A 23,604-nucleotide genomic window follows, 5' to 3' on the forward strand; every position below is an offset into this window, starting at 1 on the left:
CTGTAGGGTTGCCCTGCAGGAGCACTGACCCTTGAGGCCCCTGGTGATGGCACCCTCGAGTGGGTGGGGGACATTCCCTCTCCGTTCGGTGAAGCTGCAGTCCTCCCAGACTCGAAGTGGGATGTATGGGGTCAAGTGGAAAGGGTGAGGGCACATGCCTTGGTCACATGTCTTGGTCACATGTTTGATGCCCCTTGCCCAGCCCAAGCAAGAGCTCAGGTCTCTGTCTCGGAGTTCAGGCCGGCGTGAGGCCTCACTCGGGGAAGCTGTGTCCCGTGTGAGCATCAGATGCCCGTCTCGCCCCTGGCTGAGGGAGCCTGCTGTCCTTGTGAGACCAGCCTTCTTCCTCCAGATTCACTGTCACATTAACATTATCAATCTGCTGCTGGACAACGGGGCTGACGTGAACAAGTGCACGGATGAGGGCCTCACGCCTCTCAACATGTGCTTCCTCCTCTACTACCCAGCTACGTCCTTCAGGCCCAACATCGCCGAGAGGACGGTGCCCGAGCCCCAGGTCAGCCATGGGCCCCAGCGGCCTGGCTCAGTGTCCACCGTCCACCTACCCCCTTCCCTCCGCTCCCATTTGCCACCGTCATCTCTCTGTCTTCCCAGCTGCCCACCAGCTTCCCCTCCCCACACGGACCAGGTTCAGATGGGTGAGAAGACCATAAGGCCCGTGGCCGGGAAGCAGGCACAGAGCCTGCACACTCGCTAGGGTGTTCAGAGCTTGCTGCCCGGACTCTGAGGGATGTGTCCTTACAGCCACGTACACAGCAGCTGGGCCCCCGAGACCCCTCTCATGGTCGTCCTCTTATAGGTGGTGCTGTCTGAATGCGCTAGTTTGAGCTCCTGCTTCCGGTTTTTTTGGGTGACAGTTTGATCAATGGTGATGCGTTTATGACGGGGACACCCACACAGTCCAAGTGTGAGTGGGTCGTACCATCTAGGTCTGTGTAGGTGCCTCTGTGGTGGTGGCACAGCGATGAAATCCCCATAGTTAAGTTGTGCGTGCCCATGCCCAGAAATGGGTCACAGGACAGCCTGTGTTTAATTTGTTGTGGAACCTCTGATTCCTTTCTGCTTGGCGACTTTTCTCCCCCATTTCAGCCCAGACTCAAGGACAAGTCGCAGTGGAGGGGCCAGTTCTCTGCGGTGTAGGCAGACCTAGTGTCCACATCTCCTGAGCAGGGGCAGTGGGGCCACACCCACAGAGGGAGGTCCCCACCCCTAGGAGCAGACCCCGGACCCTGATTGTCAGCCATGAGAGGCGGGCTGAGCCCGACATCCACTAAGAAAGCCTTGGGAGGGGCTGAGGGCTTCTTCCTGTTGTGGTCCTGGGCCTCGTGTGTGGTGCTGGTGAAGTTAATCTGGAAAATGTCCCTGTGGCCCGACAAGTCAGTATTCATCCCTCGTCTCCTCCCAATCTCTTCAAGCTTTTTCTCCGGAAAAGGCGTTTACTCAGCCCATCCTGTGTCCCCCATAGACAGAGTTCCTCAGGTGACCAGATGCTCTCTCTAACTCCGCTTCTCAAGTTCAAGTCCTGCATGCGAGCTCAGAGGCCACCAGCCCAACCTGGTGGTGAGAGGCGTGTGTGGGGAGGAGCCCAGAGCCACTGCCCGAGAGGTCCAGTGTGCAGCAGGCAGGAGACAGAGGCCTCCCACCCAGGTGACCTTAGGCTTCTGTCCGGAGGGCCTGCCTGTGGTCCCTGATGTGTCAGGAGACACGCTCAGCCTCTGGGCCTCCTCAGTTCCTCTGTGCTCGCTCTGAAGGGCACCATGGTCAGGCTTTTTGCAGACACTCTGTGACCAGCAGTCAGGACTGATGAGAACGCAGGCCAAAAACCAGAAGTGAGGGTTTGGAAGCCAAAGCTGTCCTTTCTGCTTTGTTTTTACAGCAGCATTAGTTTATGTCTCATGGGTGTGTATCCTCAGCTCTTCTAGGTCAGAAGTTGTTTACTACAATAACGACTGACTTTCAAGGTCAAAAGTGATCTCATGAACAGAGGTGGTGGTGATTCTTGTTCTCGTGTTGAGTTGCCTTCAGTGGCAGCCTCTCAGACAGACAGGGTTGCTTGGTCCCCACAGTCACTCCAGGGGGTGTGGGCTCAGGAGAGTCTGGAGTTGGCAGAGGAAGGAGCAGTGGGGACGGGCTGAGCATCCTCAGGGACCTGGTACCTAGAGGCGACCTCATACACTCAGAGTAAATTAATTCTTGATGAAGGAATTGGGCCCATAATGCCTTTTAATTCTATTCTTTAAATTCTTGTAAAAATCACTCCCTTATTTTGTTTTTAAACTTTTGTTCTGAAGAATATTAGATAACCACAAAAGAACACAGTGCAATGAACTTCTATGGATCTGTCATCCAGATGAAAGTCCCTGACATGTGGCTCATCTTCCCTCGTCCATGCTCCCTGGCCTGACGCCCTAGCTGGTGTCACATTAGAGTAGGTTCCCCACAGATGGCTTCAGCCATAAAGACTTCCCTATGTGTCTCCACCAGCTAAAGACACATCTTCTCTCTGTCTTTTTAACACAACAACAAGCATTGTTATCCCAGCTTTAAAAATCAAGTCAATTTTCTAATGTCCTCTAATACCATCGTGTTCAGTTTCCCCAGTTCTCTCATGAAGATGCCCGAGAATGGACTTACATGTTCGCTTGCTGCATGTGGTTGGTGAAGGTTTGTGCCTCCCTGTCTCCCAGCTGGCTGTTTTTCCTCTCTGTGGGGTTAGGCTCCTTTTTGACCCCTGCACTGCTCCCAAGGACAGTGGCTCACAAACGTGAGTGAATGTGGAGCCACTTGGAGCAGGATTGTCCTTGTAGGTGGCGCTGTGGGAACGTGGCCATGTCAACCTTTATGCACTGTCGCAGCTGGTTTGCATCACAGGGCTGGAGTCAAGACAGACTCCTAGGCCTCCAAACCTCAAGTATTTACAGAAAAGAATAATCACAGGTGGCTGGGCCCCACCCCCAGCATCTCTGCCTCAGTGGGTGTGGGGTGGGACCCGGGAATGTGCATTGCTGGCAATGCTGATGCTGGTCTGGGGTCTGTCCTTGGAGAAGGCAGCCTCTGAAGCCCAGATGAAGAACAGTGTCACCTCACAGAAACACACTGAGCTACAGCGGGAGCCCCGTGTATGATTTTAAAATTTTCTAGAAGCCACACGGAAATGTTAAAGATGGAATTACTTTTATTAACATGCTTCATTTAATCTAATGTATCCATGACCTATCACTTCTATGGACCCTGATAAAGAAGATATCTACTAAGAAGGGCTCCTGGTGGCTAACTGGGCTCAAACTAAAAACCAACCAAACAAACAAAATCAGAGCCTAGCAGCTATTTCCACACAGGGTCCTTTCATATAAACTGCATGTCAGATAGAAGCCTTCACTCAACTACCTGCCTCTGCACCGAACTGCCTGCCTGCCTGCACCATGTCTCTGCCATCTGAGCCAGCCCTTACAGAGGAGTTCCTGGAATCCTATTTCAACCAATAGGACGGAGGCTATTCCAATCCAATCAGAGCTATATTAATCTTCTGTGTGTCCCCTCCCCCGCCCCGTCACCTTCACTGACCAATCAGAGCAGTTTATTTCTGACCCATCAAGACAGTGTCTTTTGGACCAATCAGATTGCAAGGATTTGGAGTCCTCATTTGCATGAAGATGGATCAGTCAGGGGTCAGAGGCGGGGACTCCTGTCTCTCTATAAGCCAACTCCCCTCTGGTTTGGAGAACACACTTTCCCTTCCCATTAGAGCAGCGGTCGCCAACCAGTGGTCTGCAGACCACTGGTGGTCCGTGAGGTCCAAAAGGTTGGCGACCACTGCACTAGAGAATGAAGACTGACTGCATTTCCTTGGCTTAGGCTTCATAGTGGTGGTTTTTTCACAGCCGTGCTGTATCACTATTGAGCTGTTGGCTCTGAATAAAGTTTTCTTCACCCCACCCCAAATTGGGGATTCCTGTTGGAGGTGAATTGGTGCCACTGACCCTTGGTTGACACTTCAGTGTGTAGCCAGTGAGGAGACACTTTATGGTCTCATTCTGATATCTTCACACTTACATGTGCCTGGTGTTGGAAGGGTGTTGCTCTGTGTGCTGTGACTATGCGTGGCTAGTGGATGCTGTATGGCTCAGGTATGTGTGAGGGGCCTCCAAGGCGTTTGCTGCCTCTGTGGGTTTTAGGGAAGGCACGTGGGCACTGCTGTCTCAGCACTGTCAGCCCAAGTCCTGTGAAGGCTGCTCTCGGTCATGAGCACAGATCCTTGGGAAAGAAGGTGTTTAATGGAGTTGCCATGCTAATCTTTTTCCTTCTAATGATATGTTTTTTTAGTGCTTTCCAAAGGAAACTCAAAAACTCTCAGTTAGTCACTACTCCTCCTTCACATTCCGTGACTCAGACTCAATCTACAATGATGACTTGGTACCCATCTCAGAGAGCCCGAAGTCCAGCATCTGGAGGGACAGCCCCCAGAAGTGGGAGTCCACATTGCCGAGGGGAAGCGTCGGCATCAGCGACCAGGGCCAGGAGCTGGAAGATGTGTTGGAGAGCTTGGACCGGTGCACGCCGTGCAGCAGCACCGAGACCAACTTTGAGTCTAACCACTGCGTGCAGAACTACTCCATCAGGTTGTCATGGAATATGCTGGAGAAGAGTGCCAGGGCTTACAGCATGCTCAAGGTGCCCTCCACTGAGGCCATCTCTGACAAAGGAACCATGAGGCAGATGGCATGGACCATGACCAAGTAGGTGGCTGGTGTGTGAGCAGCAGGGCCGAGGGTCACGGTCAGGGTGAGTCACAGGGTCAGCATCACTTTCCTGCTCCCCTGGGAGGGGATGTTTTCTAGTGCCTGTGCCTTATCTCTAAGGGTCTTGGGGCGGGGGACTTCTCTGGAGGCTTGGCACTGGGGGCCTGGCTATGACTTCTGAGGGACAGGCAGGAGGGAGTCCAGGAGTGTGTCCTAGACTGGCACATGGGCAGTGGGCACCACACAGGGGTTCACACACTATCACCTCCATACACTCAGCATGGATGTACCCCGCCCCCCTCCTCACAGTCTAGACCAGTGGTTCTCAAATTGTGTGCCATGTCCCCTGGAGTGTCTCAGACCCTTTCAGGGAATCTGCAAGGTTGAAATGATTCTCATAGTAATCCTAAGTCTGTGTGATAGTCGTGTGACTTGTGTGACAGTTGTGTGATGGTCACGTGACATGGTCAGGTGACAGTTGTGTGACATTTCTTCACCTATGCAACACATGCACAATAGAATGGTGGTTTCACTTAGAATTGCACTTGCTGACACCACAGAAATGACTGATTTATTACATCATTTAAAAAAATATTTTTATTGATTTCAGAGAGGAAGTGAGAAGAAGAGAAAGATAGAAACATAATGATGAGAGGGAATCACTGATTGGCTGCCTCCTGCACATTGGACTGACCCTACAACCCAGGCATTTGCCCTTGACCAGAATCGAATCTTGGACCCTTCGGTCCGCAGGCCGACGCTCTATCCACTGAGCCAAATCGGCTAGGGCTGATTTATTACATCTTGACTGTGAGCCCATGCCTCTTAACATTCTGTGTGACAAGGTGGGGAGGATGCCTGAAGCACATCTGCCTCAAACCACAGTTGAAAGGTTTTGGAGGGAAAGCACTTCAATGACTTGAGTGGCATACAGTCACCAGCCCTCCCCATGGCCACCATGTTTAGTTGACAGCATGATTGGCTGGCACATGGCGGTCATTCACTCTCTTAACAGTTAGCTTTCGCTTTAAGGACAGTTGGCACTGTTGACAGTGATGACATCCCAGCTTTGAAGTGGGAATTAGAATTTTGGAGCATTTGCATGCACCACATATTGTTCATGACACATGTCCACCTGGGGACGATCTCAGTGAGGCAGTCTGTCCACATGACCAAGTCCCGACATCACAGGAGCACTCGGAGGATCCCTCTGGGGGGTTCTGGTGCAGCTACATACATATTCTCCACAAAAATATTTCATGTTAATATGCAATGGCTTTGTTATTGTTACTTTTTAAATGTATTAGTGAGGATTTAAAAAATTCTCAGTTTTAATGTGTAATACATTAGACATGGATGAATAGAATCCACATAAACAAAATCTCTTTGGAGTCCTCAGAGAATTTTAAGAGTGGAAAGGGGTCCCGAGAGCAGGAAGTTTGAGAACCACTGCTCTAGAGTGACCTGGTCTCTCTACTGTCCTCCTGCCCACCCCACCCTGGTTCTGTGCTGCCCATGCCCTCCGCCATTCTCACCACCGGCTCAGCTCCTCATCACAGCCATTCTCCTCCCTGCCCTTCTCCTTGCCCAGCAGTGCTGCTGTCCAAGCCCACCCAGCTGGGCCCCCCAAGCCCAGGTCTCGGCCCATCTTCCCCCCATAAGAGATGTGTGTGTGTGTGTCAGTATGTGTATGTGGTGTGATATGTATGTGTGTGTGTGTATGGTATGTGTCAATGTGTGTATGTGGTATGGTATGTTTTTGTGTATATGTGTGTGTGTGTCAGTGTGTGTATATGGTGTGGCATGTATGTATATGTGTATGGTATGTGTCAGTGTGTGTATGTGATGTGGTATGCATTTGTGTGTGTGTGGTATGTGTCAGTGTGTGTATGTGGTGCGGTATGTTTTTGTGTATGTGTGCATGTGGTATGTGTCAGTGTGTGTATGTAGTGTGGTGTGTATTTGTGTGTGTGTGTAGTATGTGTCAGTGTGTATATGTGGTGTAGTGTGTGTGTGTGTATGTGGTGTGGTGTGGTGTGTGTGTATGTGGTGTGTGAGTCGCTGTGTATGTGGTATGGTATATATTTGTGTGTGTGTGTGTGTTTATGTGTGTGTGGTGTGCATTTTTATGTATGGATGTGAGTGTGCGCATGTCTGGTGTGCATGGTACAACCTTGAACCCTGGTGTTCCAGGTACTCTCTGTCATCACCTCAAAGACACCACAGGAGGGTGGTCTGGTCCCTATCCCACACTCCAACACATGGGTGGCTTCAGTGAGGCTAAGTGGCCCCGAGGGCCAATGCCAGGCAGGGCCACAGCTGGACTTGCACTTGCCCAGGCTGGCTCGCTTAGGGTGGTTTGGTGAGATGGGTTGCTCTGTTTCATGTAGGGGCTGGAGGTCTTGGGAGGGCAGGACACTGGGGCTCAGGGCACCATGAGATCAGTGTCTCTGAGCATCCTCCACTGGAGAGCACCTGTCTCAACTGGGGGTGCTGTCCAGACAGCCTCCTGTGCCTCCTCTCCAGCCTATGACATGTCATACTGATCCTTCCAGACACAGAAACATGTGGCTGACCATCAACTGCCTGCTGCATCGAGGCGCTGACCCCAACCTGTGCCGCGTGCCTATGCACGTCCTGTTCTTCGCTGTGAAGGCCGGGGACGTGGACGGGGTGAAGCTGCTGCTGGAGAGTGGTGCCAGGACCGACATCCAGTTCCCCCCAGAGGTAGGGCCAGAGGTGCGGGAGCAAGGTGGGGGGCAGGCTTCAGAGGATGCTCCTAGTGTGAGGTCAGAACGATAGGTTTTGGACCTCACTGGCACCGTCTGTTTTTCCCCTCTGGTTGTGTGAGCCCCCCGCCTGTATGCAGGCCCTTTGCTGTGTTTAGAGGGTGTCGATGGTATGGCTGGCAGTTTTGTTTGGCCTCAGCCGTTACTTTCAGGGGTAGGTGGGTCTCACTGTTCAGGCCCCTTGGCCAGGCCGTTTCTTTCCTTTTCTTCTGAGGATAAGATAAAGTAGTGCAGGCAAGTAGAATTTGTGTAAGACCCAGGATAATTTATAATGGCTTTTTAAGTTTACTGATTGGACTCCATCTTTAAAACTGGCTAAGGTTGCAGCCTGTAAACTTGGCACAGACACCCTCATCTATCCATCCGTCCACCCATCCCAAATCAAGAATCGATTATTTACATTCATCTTCAAATGGAAGTTTCGCTTTATCAAAATGTTTGAGTTGCCCGTATTACTGGCACCAGAAGAACACCCAGTTCCTTGCTGTGCCCAGTGGACTGATGTCAGTGGTTTCTGAGCGTCCCTCCAGCCTTTCTCCAGGGGCCCTTTCCCGTTCCCCCGGGTCCTATGTGGAGGGTTGGCGAGTCCTCCACCTTGGCCCGAGGTGCACCGTGTTCCTGGCTGGGTCCTCGCTGAGTTGGCTGTGCCTCCTCCAGGACCTGGCCCCGTGACCGTCTCCATGTGGTCAGTGCTGACTGGGTATCCTAGAGACAGTCCTCCATTGATTCTCTCAGCCGATGCCAGGGGGCTGCTGTGGGTGGGCAACAGGCCTCGGGTAGCGATTGGCATCGGGAGCTGCATGGCTGTCTGCAGGGGCATCTGAAGAAGCGCCTGGCAGGGAAGATGGGCTTTTCTTGGAGGGAGGCAGGGACAGTTGGTCTAAAATGAAGCTGGCACCGGGGCCTGTGCGCCTGTCTGTGGCCCGGGCAGACAGATACCTCTTATGAATTGGAACGGACATGTCCATGGTCCGTGTGGGAGGCCTCCTTGTCCTGCATGTCCCGTGAGGCTGGTGAGAGTGCAGTGCTATGAGTGGCACTCTAGGACTGGCCTGGGCTCTCACCCTGGACAGGCCCTGGCACCCGGGGCGTAGCTCACCTCATCCTAACTCCTCCTGCGTTTCCTCTGCAGCTGGGGGCCCTAACCCCCCTCCACATTGCAGCTGCCCTTCCCGGGGAGGAGGGTGTCAAGATAACAGAGCTGCTGCTCCACGCCATCACGGATGTGGACGCCAGGGCAGCTGACCAAGACGACGTGTACAAACTGAACAAGGTGGGCCATCTGCCATGCGGGAGCGGGGGCACTAGGGAGCCTGGGGTCACTCTGCAGTGTTGTCCATTTAGTTCAAAATTTCACTTGTCCTTGTAGAGGTTGATTGATGCTCTGTGCACCCCAGACCCGCCTGGCTGTGCCACAACACGTGTGGCTCACCTGTGTGAGGGGGGAGGGGAGGGCTTGGGGCATGTGCACAGGAGAGGGTTTCACGGGAAGCTGCTTCAGATCCACAGTCTGAGGAGGAGGGCAGCCTGCTCCTCTGTGTGAGCACATCTGTATTGTACCTGCTGGGGGCTCTTGGCACAGCTGGTCGGGCAGGTGGCAGGTCTCTGAGCCCTTGGAGAGAGGCTTGGGCCAGGACCTGACCCCTCTGTCTGCACACAGCCAGAGGTGCTGCCTTCAAGCATGAAGCTCAACAATGAAGTAGGCCCGCCCAGGATCTACAGCAGCGTGAACATGTCCGTCCCTGAAGAGGGGGGCAGGACACCTCTGCATGTGGCCTGTGAGCGGGAGGACAACTACAGGGTGAGCAGGGCCTTCTGGGGCGGTCGGAGCTGTATGCCCATGTGTGCGCCCTGGGTGTGCACACATGAGTGCATTTACATAAGTGTGCACATGCATGGGTTTTTTTTGGTGTGCATACGCACCGGCATATATGTTGGCATGACTGTCTGAGTTGTATTTACTGGCCAGCCCACACATGCATGCATGTGCACACATGTACACATGCATGTGTATGTATGCTTGGGTAGTGCATGTGTATGTGTGTAGCTGGGTGTTTGGGGGCAGGATGGTGAGTCAGCAGCCATGGTGGGGGGCGGGCTGGGCTGAGGGCTCAGACCTTGGGGTGTTGGCCTCAGGCCATCCTGCCTGAGTGAGTTTCAGAACAGATGAGTGGGTCTTGTCCACAGTGAAATGGGATCCACTAGGGCAGTGGTCGGCAAACTCATTAGTCAACAGAGCCAAATATCAACAGTACAACGATTGAAATTTCTTTTGAGAGCCAAATTTTTCAAAATTAAACTATATAGGTAGGTACATTGTTATTAATTTAATTAGGGTACTCCTAAGGCTTTAGGGAGAGCCACACTCAAGGGGCCAAAGAGCCGCATGTAGCTCGCGAGCCGCAGTTTGCCGACCATGGCTAGGTTAAAGCACGGCAGAGAGTGTCAGCAGGCCCTGCCTGTCTCTCGTGTGTCGAAGTGCTGTTCCAGGGCATGTTTAAGGGATACTGTCCACACCCGTGTCAGCACGCACATGGATCGTGGTGTGGCACCACATTCCCTGTGTGGTGCCTGCTCAAACATATTCGAGTGTGGCTGGCATGTGCTGGAACTGGCTTGTGTGTCTCAGTCACCCGCGGACTTGGTTTCCCGCAGGGACGGGGTCCTGCAGAGCCCAGAGGGCCCTTTGGCCCTGCAACACTGCCTCCCATGGGCCTTGGGATTAATTCCTCGAACAAGGAGGCCGAATGGCCAGGGTGGGCAAGGGGGTACTGGGAACCAGGTCTGGGCTTTGTGTTATAGTGGCCAAGGCAGGCCAGACCAGTAAGCTACTGAGCACATAGTAAACTGAGCCTCAGTTTACCCTCTTGTAAAATGACACCAATGGCTGGCCTCACTGGGCTGTGGCACGGGCAGTTTGCCACTGAATAGGGTGATGACCACGCATGCCGTCCCGGCACGAGAGTGCAAGGACCTGCGTGAGGGTGGCGCTTGGGCAACGCCGGCAAGGGGCGGTGGGAGGCACCTCCAGGCCTCCCTGCTTCAGAGCTTCCCTCTTGTCAAAGCCTCCTTAAGCCTGGGCCACCATCCCGCCAGAACTTGCTGAGGGGTGCCATGAGCCTACGTTAGGAATGGGGACAGAGAGGCTCTGAGAGGCAGGCTGGCCAAGGCCCCCAGCCAATAAGTGTGAGGCCTGGGCTTTGAACACAGTGCTTTCCAACTCGCATACCTGTGCTCTCTGTGCTGACTTCAGCTTTGGAAAAGCTACGGGGAAGCAAAGTTTGGAGACAGAAGCGGCAGCATCATTAGGTCGAGCACAGGTGGTGATGGCCGTCCAGCCGTCAAGTCTAAGTTCCACGGGCTTTCCCAGGAGCTTTTAGGCCTGGCCAGCGAGGCTCGAAAAGGGGAGTAGGCTTGGAGGGGAGCAGTCCAGCTTGTGAGCAATTCTGGGGAACAAGGGGAAACCAGCGTTCCCCAGAGGGAAGGGCCGGAAGGGTGCAGCGGCCCTCCATGCTGAAGGTCTCCTTTCAGCTCAGCTGGGCTTCTCTGTTTCTTTTTTTGTTGTTAATCCTCACCCAAGGATATTTTTTCCATTGAATTTTTAGAGAGAGTGGAAGGGAGGGAGGGCAGGGGTAGAAACATCGATGTGAGAGAGACACATGGATTGGTTGCCTCCTGCAGCACCCCAACAGGGTCCAGGAATTAAACGTGCAACCCAGATATGTGCCCTTGACTGGGAATCAAACCTGTGACCCTTTGGTTTGAGAGCTGACACTCTAACCACTGAGCTACACCGGCAGGGTCGGTTGGGCTTCTTTCACTTGCTGTGTCCTAGAGGACCCTGAGCCCTGGTGAAGGGCACGTTCCTCCGGCCACACCTGCTCTGCACCTACTGTGATGGTCATAAAATCCTGACTCTCCCCTTCCTTTGAAAACAAGTTTTAAATAAATTCACCCATCATTTGTCCTTCCTGTTTTTCATTGGAAAAAGTGAATGTTTAGAAAACATCTTTTTACTTCGAGGATTGACACACCATTCATCTACCTAGAATGCAGGGCTCTCTGTGCCAGGCAAGGTGCTGGGGAGGAGGAAACTGAAGTTGATTTCAGGATGTTTGAGTTAATGATCCATGCCAGGTGCTCCAGGGTCTTGAGACTTGGGCCTCTTAACCTGCCTTTCTCACCCAGTACGCCAGGGATGTCGTCCACCTCCTCCTCTCCAACAGAGCGAACAGCAGCCTGCTGTGGGGCGGCCACTCCCCGCTCTCCCTGTCCATCGCCAGTGGGAACGACCTGGTGAGCACGTTCTGAACCCCTGGGGGACATCTGCAATGTTCTCTCCTCCAGCGTCCCCTCCCCATCAGTGTTTCGGCGTTGGTGGTGTTGGCAGTGGCACAAAGGCAGCATGGTGTTAGGGGCGTGGGCCACCTCCCATGGGGATGGAGCTCTTTAGAGAGAGAAGGCTAACGAGAGAAGGAAAGTGAGCAGGGAGGTGAGGTTCAGCTGGGTGGCTGCCCCCTCATGGGGCCTAGATCCCAGCTCTGCCTGTCCCAGACATCGGCTCCTCGGTGCTCCGGGAAAGGCACATTGGCAAGTGCCCACTTTCTGCTGCCGCCAAGGAATGTGTTTCTTCCCCATCCACCCAGCCAGCCACCCACCCATCTACCCTCCTTCCATCCATCCTTCCATCCTTCCATCCACCTACCTTCCACACATTTATGTACTCATCTATGCACCCACACACCCAAATGCACATCTATTCCTCTACCCACCCATCTACCCACTCACCAACCCATCCTTTTACCCATTCATTCTACATCTATCATCAATCTCCCTCCCTTCCTCCCTCCCTCCCTCCTCTCCCTTCCTCCCTTCCTTCCTTCCTACCTTCCTTCTATATCCCATGCACCTTTCATCCTTTTATTTGGATGAACCTACTGTGTGCCAGGCAGGCGCCACTCTAGGCATCAGGTGTTGAGTAAAACAAAGTCTCAGCTCTCAAGGATGTTACATTCTGGTTGGAGAAGACAGAACATAGTCCAGTGTGACACATTTTCAGGTAATGATAAGTGTTATGGAGAAAGTAAAGATCAAGGGCAGATAGAGTGATGGAGGGAGGCTACTTTAGCAGGATGCCCAGGCGGGCTTCTCTGGTGAGAGGACTTTTCAGCAGAGGCCTAAAGAAGCTGAAGGCATTGCTGCCAGTGGCCACAGGTGGGGCTTCTGTGGGGCCTCTGCAGGGGCCTCGCCTCCTCTCCCTCCTTCCTTCAACAAGTCATGTGGGCACTTGCTCCTGCCGGATATTACAGGCAGGCATAGTAGCAAAGAGAGCTTGCTCAGAGGGAAAGAGCTCTGGAGAGAGACAGACACTAGTTCTCTGACATCCAGTGTAGCTGCTCTTACTCCTGGATTCCTGGGTGGCACCTGGGCTGGCAGCTGGGGACACAGTGGGAAACAAGGGACATGTGGCCCACTTTGTGTCTGGTCAAAGACCCAGGTGCCCTGGGGCAGAGGCAGCCTGTTCCCAGGGATGAGGGGCTGACAGGACAGTGTGCAGACAGGGTGCCGGCCAGGCGCCTGGGCGGAATGGCAGCCCCCCTAAGGAACCACCATGTGCCCACCCCAGTGGTCCTCGGAGCTGGCAGCAGTGGAACCTGTGGGCGGGAGCCATGGAGAATGCCCGGGGTGGGGGGCCTCAGTGAGCCCCAGCTTGGCCGCCACTATACTCAGTGCTGCAGTGGCCTCGCTCTGGGACTTCCTCCAGTGGAGGGAGGGACCTGGTGGCGCTGACAGGCTGTCTGTGTACAGATTGTGAAGGAGCTGCTGACCAACGGCGCTGACCCCAACCTGCCTCTGACCAAGGGCTTGGGCAGTGCCCTGTGTGTGGCCTGCGACATCGCCTACGAGCACCGGAGGAGTGTGAACAGCAGGCTGGGCCTGGTGAGGCGGCGGGTGTGGGGGGCCGGCTGAGAGGGGCAAGTGGGAAGGGGCGACCCAGGGTCCTGGGCCTGGGGGCTGTGGGACCCTTGGTCTGGCCTCATTCCCAGCAGGCGAAGCTTCGTGTGGTATTTCTCTGTGTTCTCCAAGCCTCAGCATTCCAAATACTTGAAAACGGGTGAGAAATTCTTGCCTTTTAAGATATATAGATCTAAAATATATACAGAGGCAAAGCCACTCAATAGGCCAGACAAAAGTCCCCTGGTTTTTCTCAGGAAAGACACGGGCCATGGTTTTGGTCTGGTTGCAGGATTCTAGATTTTTCTATGTCAAATGGGCATTGACCAGGGGTCCTAATCAAGGGACCTGCTAGGCAGGGATTGGGGAGCTGCATCCCAGGCAGGGATTGGGAGTTGGGCTGTCTCCACACTCTGCCCACCAAGAAGCTAACGCTGTGAGGCTCACTCACCAATAGACACAAAACTAGATGCTCTGAGATCAAAACATTGAACACCCACTTATATACCCATTCAGATAATATCTCCAATTCTTGTAAATACTTCCAACACTTGTAACGGTTAAAACATTTTAAGTGTATATCATAAGCCACTTATAAAAATATTAACACTGCAAAGACTGTCTTTACTTCATTGTATGATCTTGCCTCCTTTGTCAAATATTAATTGAACATAATGGCTTGGGCTGATTTCTGGGTTTTCTGTTCTGTTCCATTGATCTATATGTCTGTTCTTGTGCAAGTACCAGGCAGTTTGGTTACAATGCCTTTGTAGTATAATTTGATATCCAGAATTGTGATCCCTCCTACTTTGTTCTTTCTCAAAATTGCTTCAGCTATTCAGGGGTTTTTTTTGTTCCATATAAATTTTTGGAGTATTTGTTCTAGATCTGTGAAATATGCCATTGGTATTTTAATAGGGACCTATTGAATCTGAAGATTGCTTTGGGTAGTAGGGAAATTTTAATGATATTCATTTGTCCTATCCATGAACACGTTATATTTTTCCATTTGTTTGTATCTCCTTCTATTTCTTTTTTCAATGTCCCGTAGTTTTTGCGAGTAAAGGTCTTTTACCTCCTTGGTTAACTTTATTCCAAGGTGTCTTTTTTTTTTTTTTTTTTTTTTTGCAATGGTAAATTGGATTGTTTTTATAGTTTCTCTTTCTGAGAGTTCATTATGGGCATATAAAAATGCCATCAATTTCTGGTACAATGGAGTAAAGACAGTCTCTTCAATAAATGGTGTTGGGAAAATTGGACAGGTACATGCAAAAAAAATTAAACTAGAGCACCAACTTACACCATACAGAAGAATAAACTCAAAATGGATAAAGACTTAAATGTAAGTTGTGGAACCATAAAAATCCTAGAAGAAACCACAGGCAACAAAATCTCAGACATCTCTCATAGCAATATGTTTGTCAATACATCTCCTAGGGCCATGGTCGGCAAACTGCGGCTCGCAAGCTACATGCAGCTCTTTGGCCCCTTGAGTGTGGCTCTTCCACAAAATACCGACTTCTGTGCATGGGCCACGAAGTTTCAATCGCACTGTACATGCATGCCTGCACATGGTATTTTGTGGAAGAGCCACACTCAAGGGGCCAAAGAGCTGCATGTAGCTTGCGTTGCCGACCACTGTAGGGCAAAGGAAACTAAGGAGAAAATAAACAAATGGGACTACATCAAAAGAAAAAGCTTCTACACAACAAAAGAAACCATCACCAAAACGAAAAGAGAGCCCACTGCCTGAGAACATATTTTTCAGTGATACATCTGATAAAGGGTTAATTTCCAAATATATATAAGGGACTCATATAACTTAACAAAAGGAAGACAAACAATCCAAGTAAAAAAAATGGGCAAAGGACCTAAATAGACACTTCTCCGAAGAGGACCTATAGATGGCCAAGAAACCCATGAATAAATGCTCAGTCACTAACATTAGAGAGATGCAAATTAAAATGACAATGAGGTACCATCTCACACCTGCCAGAAGGGCTATCATCAACAAATCAACCAATGACAAGTGCTGGTGAGGATGTGAAGAAAAGGGAACCCTAGTACACTGCTGGTGGGAATGCAGACTGGTGCCGCCACTATGGAGTTTCCTCAAAAAATTAAATATGGAACTGCCATTTGACCCAGTGATCCCACTTCTAGGAATATATCCTAAAAATCCCAAAACAACAATCAGAAAAAAATATATACACCCCTATGTGCATAGCAACACTATAATAGCTAAGATCTGGAAACAGCCCAAGTGCCCATCAGATAAATGAATAAGAAAGCTGTAGTACATTTATACCTTGGAATACTCTGCAGCTGTAAAAAAAAAAAAAAAAAAAAAAAAAGATCTCTTACCCTTTGAGACAGCATGGATGGACCTGGAGAGTATTATGCAAAGTGAAATAAGCCAGTCAGAGAAAGACAAGTATCACATGATCTCACTCATATGTGGAATCTAATGAACAAAATAAACTGATGAAAAAAATAGATCCAGAGACATGGAAGAATGGAACAGACTGAGGGATATCAGAGGGAAGAGGGGTCGGGGGAGATTAACCAAGAAACTTATATGCATATGCATAGCCCACGGACACAGGAAATCATGCAGTAGGCCTTGGGGGGCAGGGGCAGGGTGGAGGGACTTTCAACAATAAAGATAAATGATAAATAAATAAGTATAAAATATTAACACTGCAGAATTAAACTAGTTTTTGTTGTCTCTTTAGTATGCACATGCATTCTTTTTCTTACATCTCCCAAGGTTACAATCAGGGATCTATTCAATAGACTTGCAGCTGTCGGCCACCCACCTCAATTCCTGTTGATTTAAGAGTTTTCCAGACATTCCTCCTTACTTTGTAGGTAGATAAGTACATTGCTGGCAAGTCATGGCAGTTTTCTCTTCTCTTCCAATGTGTGTAGCCTGTCTCCTTTATCTTGCTCGTGGCTTCGGCAGGCTGGGTGTGAGCAGTGGCACCCCTGCCTGGTTCTGCGGGGCTTCTGTCCACTCCTGATCACCCTGCTTTGCTCCTTTTCCACGTAAGGGCCGTCCTCCAACCTGCAGCTGCCAGGACTGTTTCTCAGGATCTTTATGACAGTTTTTTGTTTTGTTTTGTTTTGTTCTTTGTTTTTGCCAAAATGAGGTTATAGTGAACACATTTAAAAAAATTTTGGCAAAACACACAAAAAATGTACCATCTTAACAATGTTTAAGTTCAGTGGCATTAAGCACATTCACATTATTGTGCAGCCGTCACTACCATCCCTCCCCATAACTGTTTTCATTTTGCAAAACTGACCCTCTGTCCCCATTAAACACTCATTCCCCCTTCCCCCACCCCTGTTCCCCGCCTCCTACTCTCTGTCTCTGTGAACCTGACTCCTCCAGGGATGTAAGGGGAATCACACAGTGTTTGTTCTTCTGTGTCTGCCTTATTGCACGCAGCATCATGTCCTCAAGATCCCTCCATGTTGTAGCAGGTGTCAGATATGTTTTTACGTTGAGGCTGAATAATATTCCCTTGTGTGTATAAAGCACATTGTGTATTTATTGGTCCATTGATGTACACCTAGGTTGCTTCCAGGTTTGGCTATTTTAAATAATGACACTGTGAACATGGGTGTACAAATATCTCTTCTGGACTCTGCTTTCAATTTGGGTATCTCCCCAGAAGTGGGGTTGCTGGGTCATGTGGTCATTCTATGTTTAATTTTTGGAGGAACCACCATACTTTCCTCGACAGTAGCTGCACCAGTTTCCATTCCCACCCACAGTGCACAGGGCTCCCCTTTCTCCACATCCTCGGTAACACTTGTTCTTTTCTGAGTTTACTGTATAGTAACCATCCTGATGGGTGTGAGGCGGCATCTTATTGGTCTTATTTTAATTTTATTCATGACGTTGAGCATCTTTTCATGGGTTTGTTGACTATTCATATACCTTCTCTGAAGAAATGTCTATTCAAGTTCTTTGCCCATTTTAGAAATTGTTTTTTGTTAAGTTTTAAGAGTTCGCTCTGTATTCTGGACATTATCACGTCTCAGATATGTGATTTAAAATATTTTCTCATAAGCATGGGCCACCTTTTTGCAATGCAGTAGTGTCTTTTATGCACAGAAGTTTTTAATTTTCATGAGGGCCGGTTTGTCTACCTTTCCTTTTGTTGCCTGTGCCTTTGTTTCATATCCAAGAAATCATTGCCAAGTCCATTTTGGTGATGCGTTTGTCCTATGTTTTCTTCTAAGAGCTTGATAGATTTAGCTAGCATTTAAAGAAGCAGTTTTCGGTAGAATTCAATGCTTTTTCTCCATCGTTCCTTGGAAGGCAGCTATGCTCACCACTATACCACCAACGCTCCATCGTTCCTTTATGGGATGTGATTCCGTGCAACATGCTGAGCTCTCTGGAGCCTCAGTGGTGCATCAGGCTTGTATGAAGGTTATCATGCTTTGCATGAGGGAGGGGAGGGGAATGGACAGGAGAGGAGAGGAGCCTGGGGTTGGATCAGGGAAGCTTCTTCCCACAGCTTTGGAAAACTGGCTCCTACTCCGCTCGCCATAGGCCTGGCATGACATCACCATCGCCATAAGGAATCCGTGTATAAATTGCACTCATGCCCCCGAGACCCATGAGTTGGGCCTGGTCAGGCCACGCTGGCTGCTGGTGTTCGGTGGCATTTGCCCCCAGATGCCTGGTTCTGTGCCGCGAAGCTTCACACACAGTGTCACCAGGGTTTCCAAGTTTGTGAAGAATGAATGTTAAACAGGCTGAGAGAGTGAGGTCCCTGGCTGAGGGAGCCACCATGCATCCCCTAACACCGGCCCTGCCTGCAATGGTCAGCAGGTAGACCCTACACAGTCCAATGAGTGCCCTGCAGGTGATGGGCTATTTTTCATCTATTTATGCTGGGATGCCCTGAGCCTGCTTGTTTGGTTAAATTTCCTGGCTAAAACTATAAAGCCATAAAGCCTCTTATTGAAGGCGCCTGCTCCTGGTCAGGATAGGGGTGGGAGCCCTGTTGAAATTGGTGATAAATCTTGAGCTAGAGACCTTGTTGTGCTGTGTGCGAGAAGTCACACATGCACACACACCCCCACACCTGTGCACACCCACACCCACAAACGCGTACACGCCTACATGCAAGTACACACACGCACATACATACACATTCACACTCACACACCTACACATGCACACACCTACGCATCCACACACATATGCACACACCTACCTCCTCCACACCTGCACACAATCCTGGCAGCTGGGGTGTTCACACACATTTAATGCAGCTCTCTTCTCCACAGATTGACCTGCTCATCAATTATGGGGCCGACATCCTGGCCCCTGTGACACTCATGCAAGGGGACAAGGTGGCTGTGGGCACAGCCGTCGACTACGGGTATTTCAAATTCTTCCAGGTATGGCTTTGAGTTTCCTGTCGGTGATAGGGGCGCAGCTGGGGCCTTTAGCATCTCTTGGGCACAGCTGGGCCAAAGGTCCCTCATGCCTCCTTCCAAAGCGAGTCCCTGGCCTTCTGGAAGAGAAGACCTGGCACCCGGGCATGTGCAGGCGTGGCTGCCTGTGACTAGCTTTTGGAGTGCTCTCCTGGTTTGTCCTCACAATGAGCACCGACAGAGGATGTGTGCTCCCCACCCAGTCTCCCTCCCCAGGCCAGAGCTGGGAGTGGGACCCGCCCTCCCCGGGGTGGGAGCTGGTGCCCCGCGGTGACTGGCACTGTGCCACAGGACCGGAAGATTGCCCACTGCCCCTTCCACACGCTGATGCCGGCAGAGCGGGAGACGTTTGTGGCCCGGAAGCGGCTCCTGGAATACATGGGCTTCCAGCTGCGCTCCGCCATCATGGCCAAGGAGAGCCAGTGGGACCCAAAGGTGCTGTGCTTGAGCAAGAAAGGTGGGTGGCTGTGGGTGCAGCCGAGGCCGTGTTTATCCTGACAATTGTGGGATGGGAGGGGCTGGGCCAGGAAGGGACATGAGAGAGACCTGTCCTGCTGCCGCCAGGGCTTTAATAGGGGTGAGGACCACAGTCTTTTCAACAAATGGTGCTGGGACAACTGGTTATCCAAACACAAGAGAATGACATTTGACCCTCAGATAACCTATAAAAATGAGTTCAATTTGGCCTTGGCTCAGTGGTCAGAGCATCAGCCCATGCACCCAAAGGTTGTGGATTCGATGCCTGTCAAGGGCATGTACCTGGGTTGCAAGTTTGCTCCCTGCGTCATGGTCTGGGCTCGAGCAAAAGGTAACCAATCGATGTGTCTCTCTCATATCGATGTTTCTCTCTCTCTTTTCCTTTCCCTCCCTCCATCCCATTCTCTCTGAAAAGCATATGTGAAAAGACAACCTATGGGAGAACATATTTGTCAATCATACATCTCATAAGGAACTTATATGTAGAACAAACTGTCACAACTCAATAATACAGTAATTGAATTAAAAACTGGACCAAAAAAACACGAATAGAAATTTGTCTGATAGTGGAGTGAAGGTACATGACCCCCTCGAGACTGGAAAAGGAGGCCAGCTGTTCCATGGAATGTGACAGCTTGTTGTAGGGCTGAATCGCTTTCAGAGATGGGATTGAGCAGAGGCAACTCCTCAGGCTGCACAGCTAGTCTCCACTGCTGGACAGTTGTCGCAGTAAAAGTTTTGTAGGATGGTTAAGGTACTAACAGCTGACCAGACAAAGGGACAGAGTTGCTGTTGGAGCCAGGAGCCGTACTTCTCCTGGTCATGTATGCATAGTTGCTTAGATTTGATGCCAGCACCTAGTTTGACATTTGTCTCGGGCTGTGCTGTTCTGGTCGTCACTGACAAAAATCTCTCTGGCTGTACTATGTCAGCCTACAGAGCCAGCTCGTCCTTGACTGGAAGGCCTTGGTATGCTGTTGAGCGCAGTTAGGTCAGAGTTAACAGCACGGAAACTTGAACGGAAAAGAAATCAGGCACAGAGATGGAGTCAGTCTTAGTTATATCGGCATCTACACAGATTTCTCTAAAGAAAGATCTAAATGGCCAACAAGCCCATGAGAAGATGCTCATCATTGGCCATCAGGGATGAACACAATGCACCACATGAGGTGTCACTTCAGTATGATGCTGTGATTAAAATGTAACTAGGTGAGGAGGAGGAGAAAGGGGAGCTTCCTGCCCTGCCGGTGGGAATGGGAACGGAAGAGGGGCTGGAGAGTCCTCAGATGCTAACCACAGAGTCACCACGTCACCCAGCAAATCCACTCCCAGCTCTGTGCCCAGAAGAAATAAAAACGTGTCCCCCAGCACCTGTACACGAATGTTGATGGCAGCACGGTTCACAAAAGCCAGGTGGGAACAACCCACATATCCATCCATGGATGAATGAATAAACAAGTCGTGGCAGATGCACATATGGAATGTTATTCACCCACAAAAAAGAGTGAAGCCCTGACACCGCCATGCGGATGAACCTTGAAAACATGATGCTCAGTGAGAGAAGCCAGTCACAGGGGACCATGTGTTGTATGAAATGTCTGGCACAGACAAAGCCACAGACCAAGTAGATAGGGGTCACCAGGGGCTGGGGCTGGGGAGTCAGGGGCATGGCGGAGTTCAGGGGCTGGGTCCTTTGGGGAGTGATGACGATGTTCTAGAATGGATTTTGTGGTGATGGCCGCACACCTGCGAATGCGCTAAAAGCCACTGAACTGTGTACCTTATAGGTGACTTGGGTGGCATGTGAGTTATATCTCAACTGATGCTCAAGAATGTCCTCCTCCCATTTTCATGTTTCCTCGTAAAGAAGCAATCTGTGAAGCTCTGGCACCAGGCCCCTTGTATGTTTTTTTTATTGTCACCTGTCCCAGAAGCATCCTTGGTGCCACGTGGCCTTCCTAACATTGCCCTGGCAACGGGTGCACTGTCACAGCCGGCTTCCTGGGCCCATGTCTTCATCCCCACCCGGCCTGAGTGCTGGTGGGCTCAGGAAGGGTGGGGGAGGAAGGAGGGCTCCCACTTTCCTGCTCTTATGGCCAGTAGGTGTTTCCTTGCGGGGTTCCTGTGTCTGAAGGGGTGGTGAGGAAGCAGAGGTTAGGCAGCCTTTCTAGGGGGGATGAGGTGCTATTTAAAGAGAGAATGGTGCAGGGACATGGTGGAAATTGTGGTTATTATGGGGGACTCACTGCCCTCCAGACGCTGGCCTACTGTGCACCCCCCTGCAATGGCCAGAGAGCAGAGCAGGGTCCCCCCCTTCAGAGGAGGCTGTGGACTGGGCGAGGCCAGAGAAACCTGGTGCTGCTCCATGGCCTTTTAATGGCTTGGTGAGGGGGACACTGAGTCTGTCGATGGCACAGAGAAAGGGCTGCAGATGGGTAGGCAAGCAAGAGGCCCTGGGCGGCCCAACACCTCCAAGCCAAGTCCCACTCTGCCTCCTGAGACCTGTCATGGGATGTCAAGGCTTGGGGTCCTGCCTCCTGAGGTGCTGGGTGGGCTTCAGGAGGGTGATTGAGGCAGGCAGCCCGGGCTCCCTCTATCTGTAGATACTACAGCCCACGGGAGGGCCCAGGGAGACTAATGCAGGTCTCTCTGGGTACAGCGCAGATGATCCCCTGCCACAGGCTGAAGCAAAGGGACCCCAGCATGCCCAAGGACCCGCAATTGGAGGAGCTGGAGCAGTAAGTGGCCAGGAGCATGGGCCAGGATGGGTGGCAGCAGGGGGCCACAGGGCACGCTTGAGGAGCCGCTCCATGTCTGGGAGGCAGCTGGGTGGGAGATGTGTGCTGCCTTGTGCACCCTGTGCCCCATACCCCTCCTAGCCCCTCCACCACAGGCCCCTTCCCCTAGAATAGTCTCTATATGTCTATGTGCCTTATTGGTCCCTGTGGGCATCCTGGACTGCATCCGCCCAGTAAACCCTGATGGATGGGTGGGCGATGGATGGCAGGCAGGGGTGGTTGCCCACCTGGGCTCATTTTCTTGCTGAAGCAGAGCTCGAGGGTATGCTCTGCTCACCCACAGCCCCGTGAGAGCCTGCTCAGAGCTGTTCCTCCCACAAAACACAGAAATCCTCCCCGCCCCACACTGTGGCACGTGAGGGTCCCACAGTCTCCTGCCCAGCCCTGTCTGAGCCCTCAGGTGGCATCTGGGCACGGTGCTTGTTTTCTGTTCTGAACGGCTTGTGCTGGACATCCCTGGACAGGACTTCAGGTCTTTGTCCGCGTGCAGAGGAAATGGGGAAGGTCCGGAGCTGGGTCGGTGGCATAGGGGGCAGGCACTGGCCAACGGCTGCGTGGCGCCCTGGCAGGACTCCCTTCTTCAAGTTCTGTCCGCGTGAGGAAATGGGGAAGGTCCGGAGCTGGGTCGGTGGCATAGGGGGCAGGCACTGGCCAACGGCTGCGTGGCGCCCTGGCAGGACTCCCTTCTTCAAGTTCTGCTACCAGTGCGGCCGCTCCATTGGGGTGCGTCTGCTGCCCTGCAGCCGCTGCTACGGGATCCTGACCTGCAGCAAGAGCTGTAAGACCAAAGCCTGGGCCGACTTCCACGGCAGGGACTGCGGCACCCTGGCAGCCATCGGTAAGTCCTGGTGCCGGCCGGGCTGCTTGTGGGCCTGCTGCTTCTAAGGGCACAGGCACCAACCCGTGGGGTGGCCGAGTGAGGGTCCCCATCTTCCCTGAAACCTGTGTGATCCAACCCACTTTCCAGAGTCCCCAGTTGGGCTTGTGTGGGGACAGGGAGGCACTGAGCCAACCTGGCCTTTCCCCACCTACAGTGGATGCCATGCCCCATGTCCCCATGGCTCCTGTCGTGGGCCCGTCTGGTGGCTCCACTGGACACCTGGGCCCCCTGGTGGACACGGGCTTCCCTGGGCCACCAGCACTTGGCCTTGGGGCTGCTACAGGAAGGCTCCCCCTAGCCTGCCCCCTCAGGCGTCTCTGGGAGTGTGGAGGCCAGCAGATGTCTGCTCTGGGAACACCCCCTCTCCCCACCCTCCCTTCCCCGGGAGTGACCTGAGGCAACCCCTCACCAGGTGGTGCTCTGAGGGCGGCCTCGTGGGCCAGGCTGGGACTTGGCTGGGTGGGCTCTTCCTCAGGACTTGT

The 23,604-nt window shown here is 51.8% G+C and overlaps 1 protein-coding gene across 5 annotated transcripts in view; it reads left to right on the plus strand.

Moving 5' to 3' along the window:
* Window positions 1-23,604, plus strand: part of ANKMY1 (ankyrin repeat and MYND domain containing 1) — a 45,230-nt gene that overhangs the window by 14,852 nt on the left and 6,774 nt on the right. For 2 of the 5 annotated variants that reach the window (XM_005857704.2, XM_005857703.2), the window contains exons 7-17: window positions 353-517; window positions 4,345-4,757; window positions 7,316-7,487; window positions 8,682-8,822; window positions 9,210-9,350; window positions 11,738-11,845; window positions 13,358-13,489; window positions 18,818-18,931; window positions 19,259-19,424; window positions 22,104-22,182; window positions 22,920-23,080. In XM_005857704.2, the coding sequence (XP_005857766.1) occupies window positions 353-517; window positions 4,345-4,757; window positions 7,316-7,487; window positions 8,682-8,822; window positions 9,210-9,350; window positions 11,738-11,845; window positions 13,358-13,489; window positions 18,818-18,931; window positions 19,259-19,424; window positions 22,104-22,182; window positions 22,920-23,080 (1,792 nt within the window). Of the gene's footprint in view, window positions 1-352; window positions 518-4,344; window positions 4,758-7,315; window positions 7,488-8,681; window positions 8,823-9,209; window positions 9,351-11,737; window positions 11,846-13,357; window positions 13,490-18,817; window positions 18,932-19,258; window positions 19,425-22,103; window positions 22,183-22,919; window positions 23,081-23,604 lie in introns of those variants that run through there. The other 3 variants (XR_001363860.1, XM_014546844.1, XM_014546841.1) reach the window with 3 other exon arrangements.

Source organism: Myotis brandtii, unplaced genomic scaffold (assembly GCF_000412655.1).
Source record: "Myotis brandtii unplaced genomic scaffold, ASM41265v1 scaffold112, whole genome shotgun sequence".
Lineage (NCBI taxonomy): Eukaryota > Metazoa > Chordata > Mammalia > Chiroptera > Vespertilionidae > Myotis > Myotis brandtii.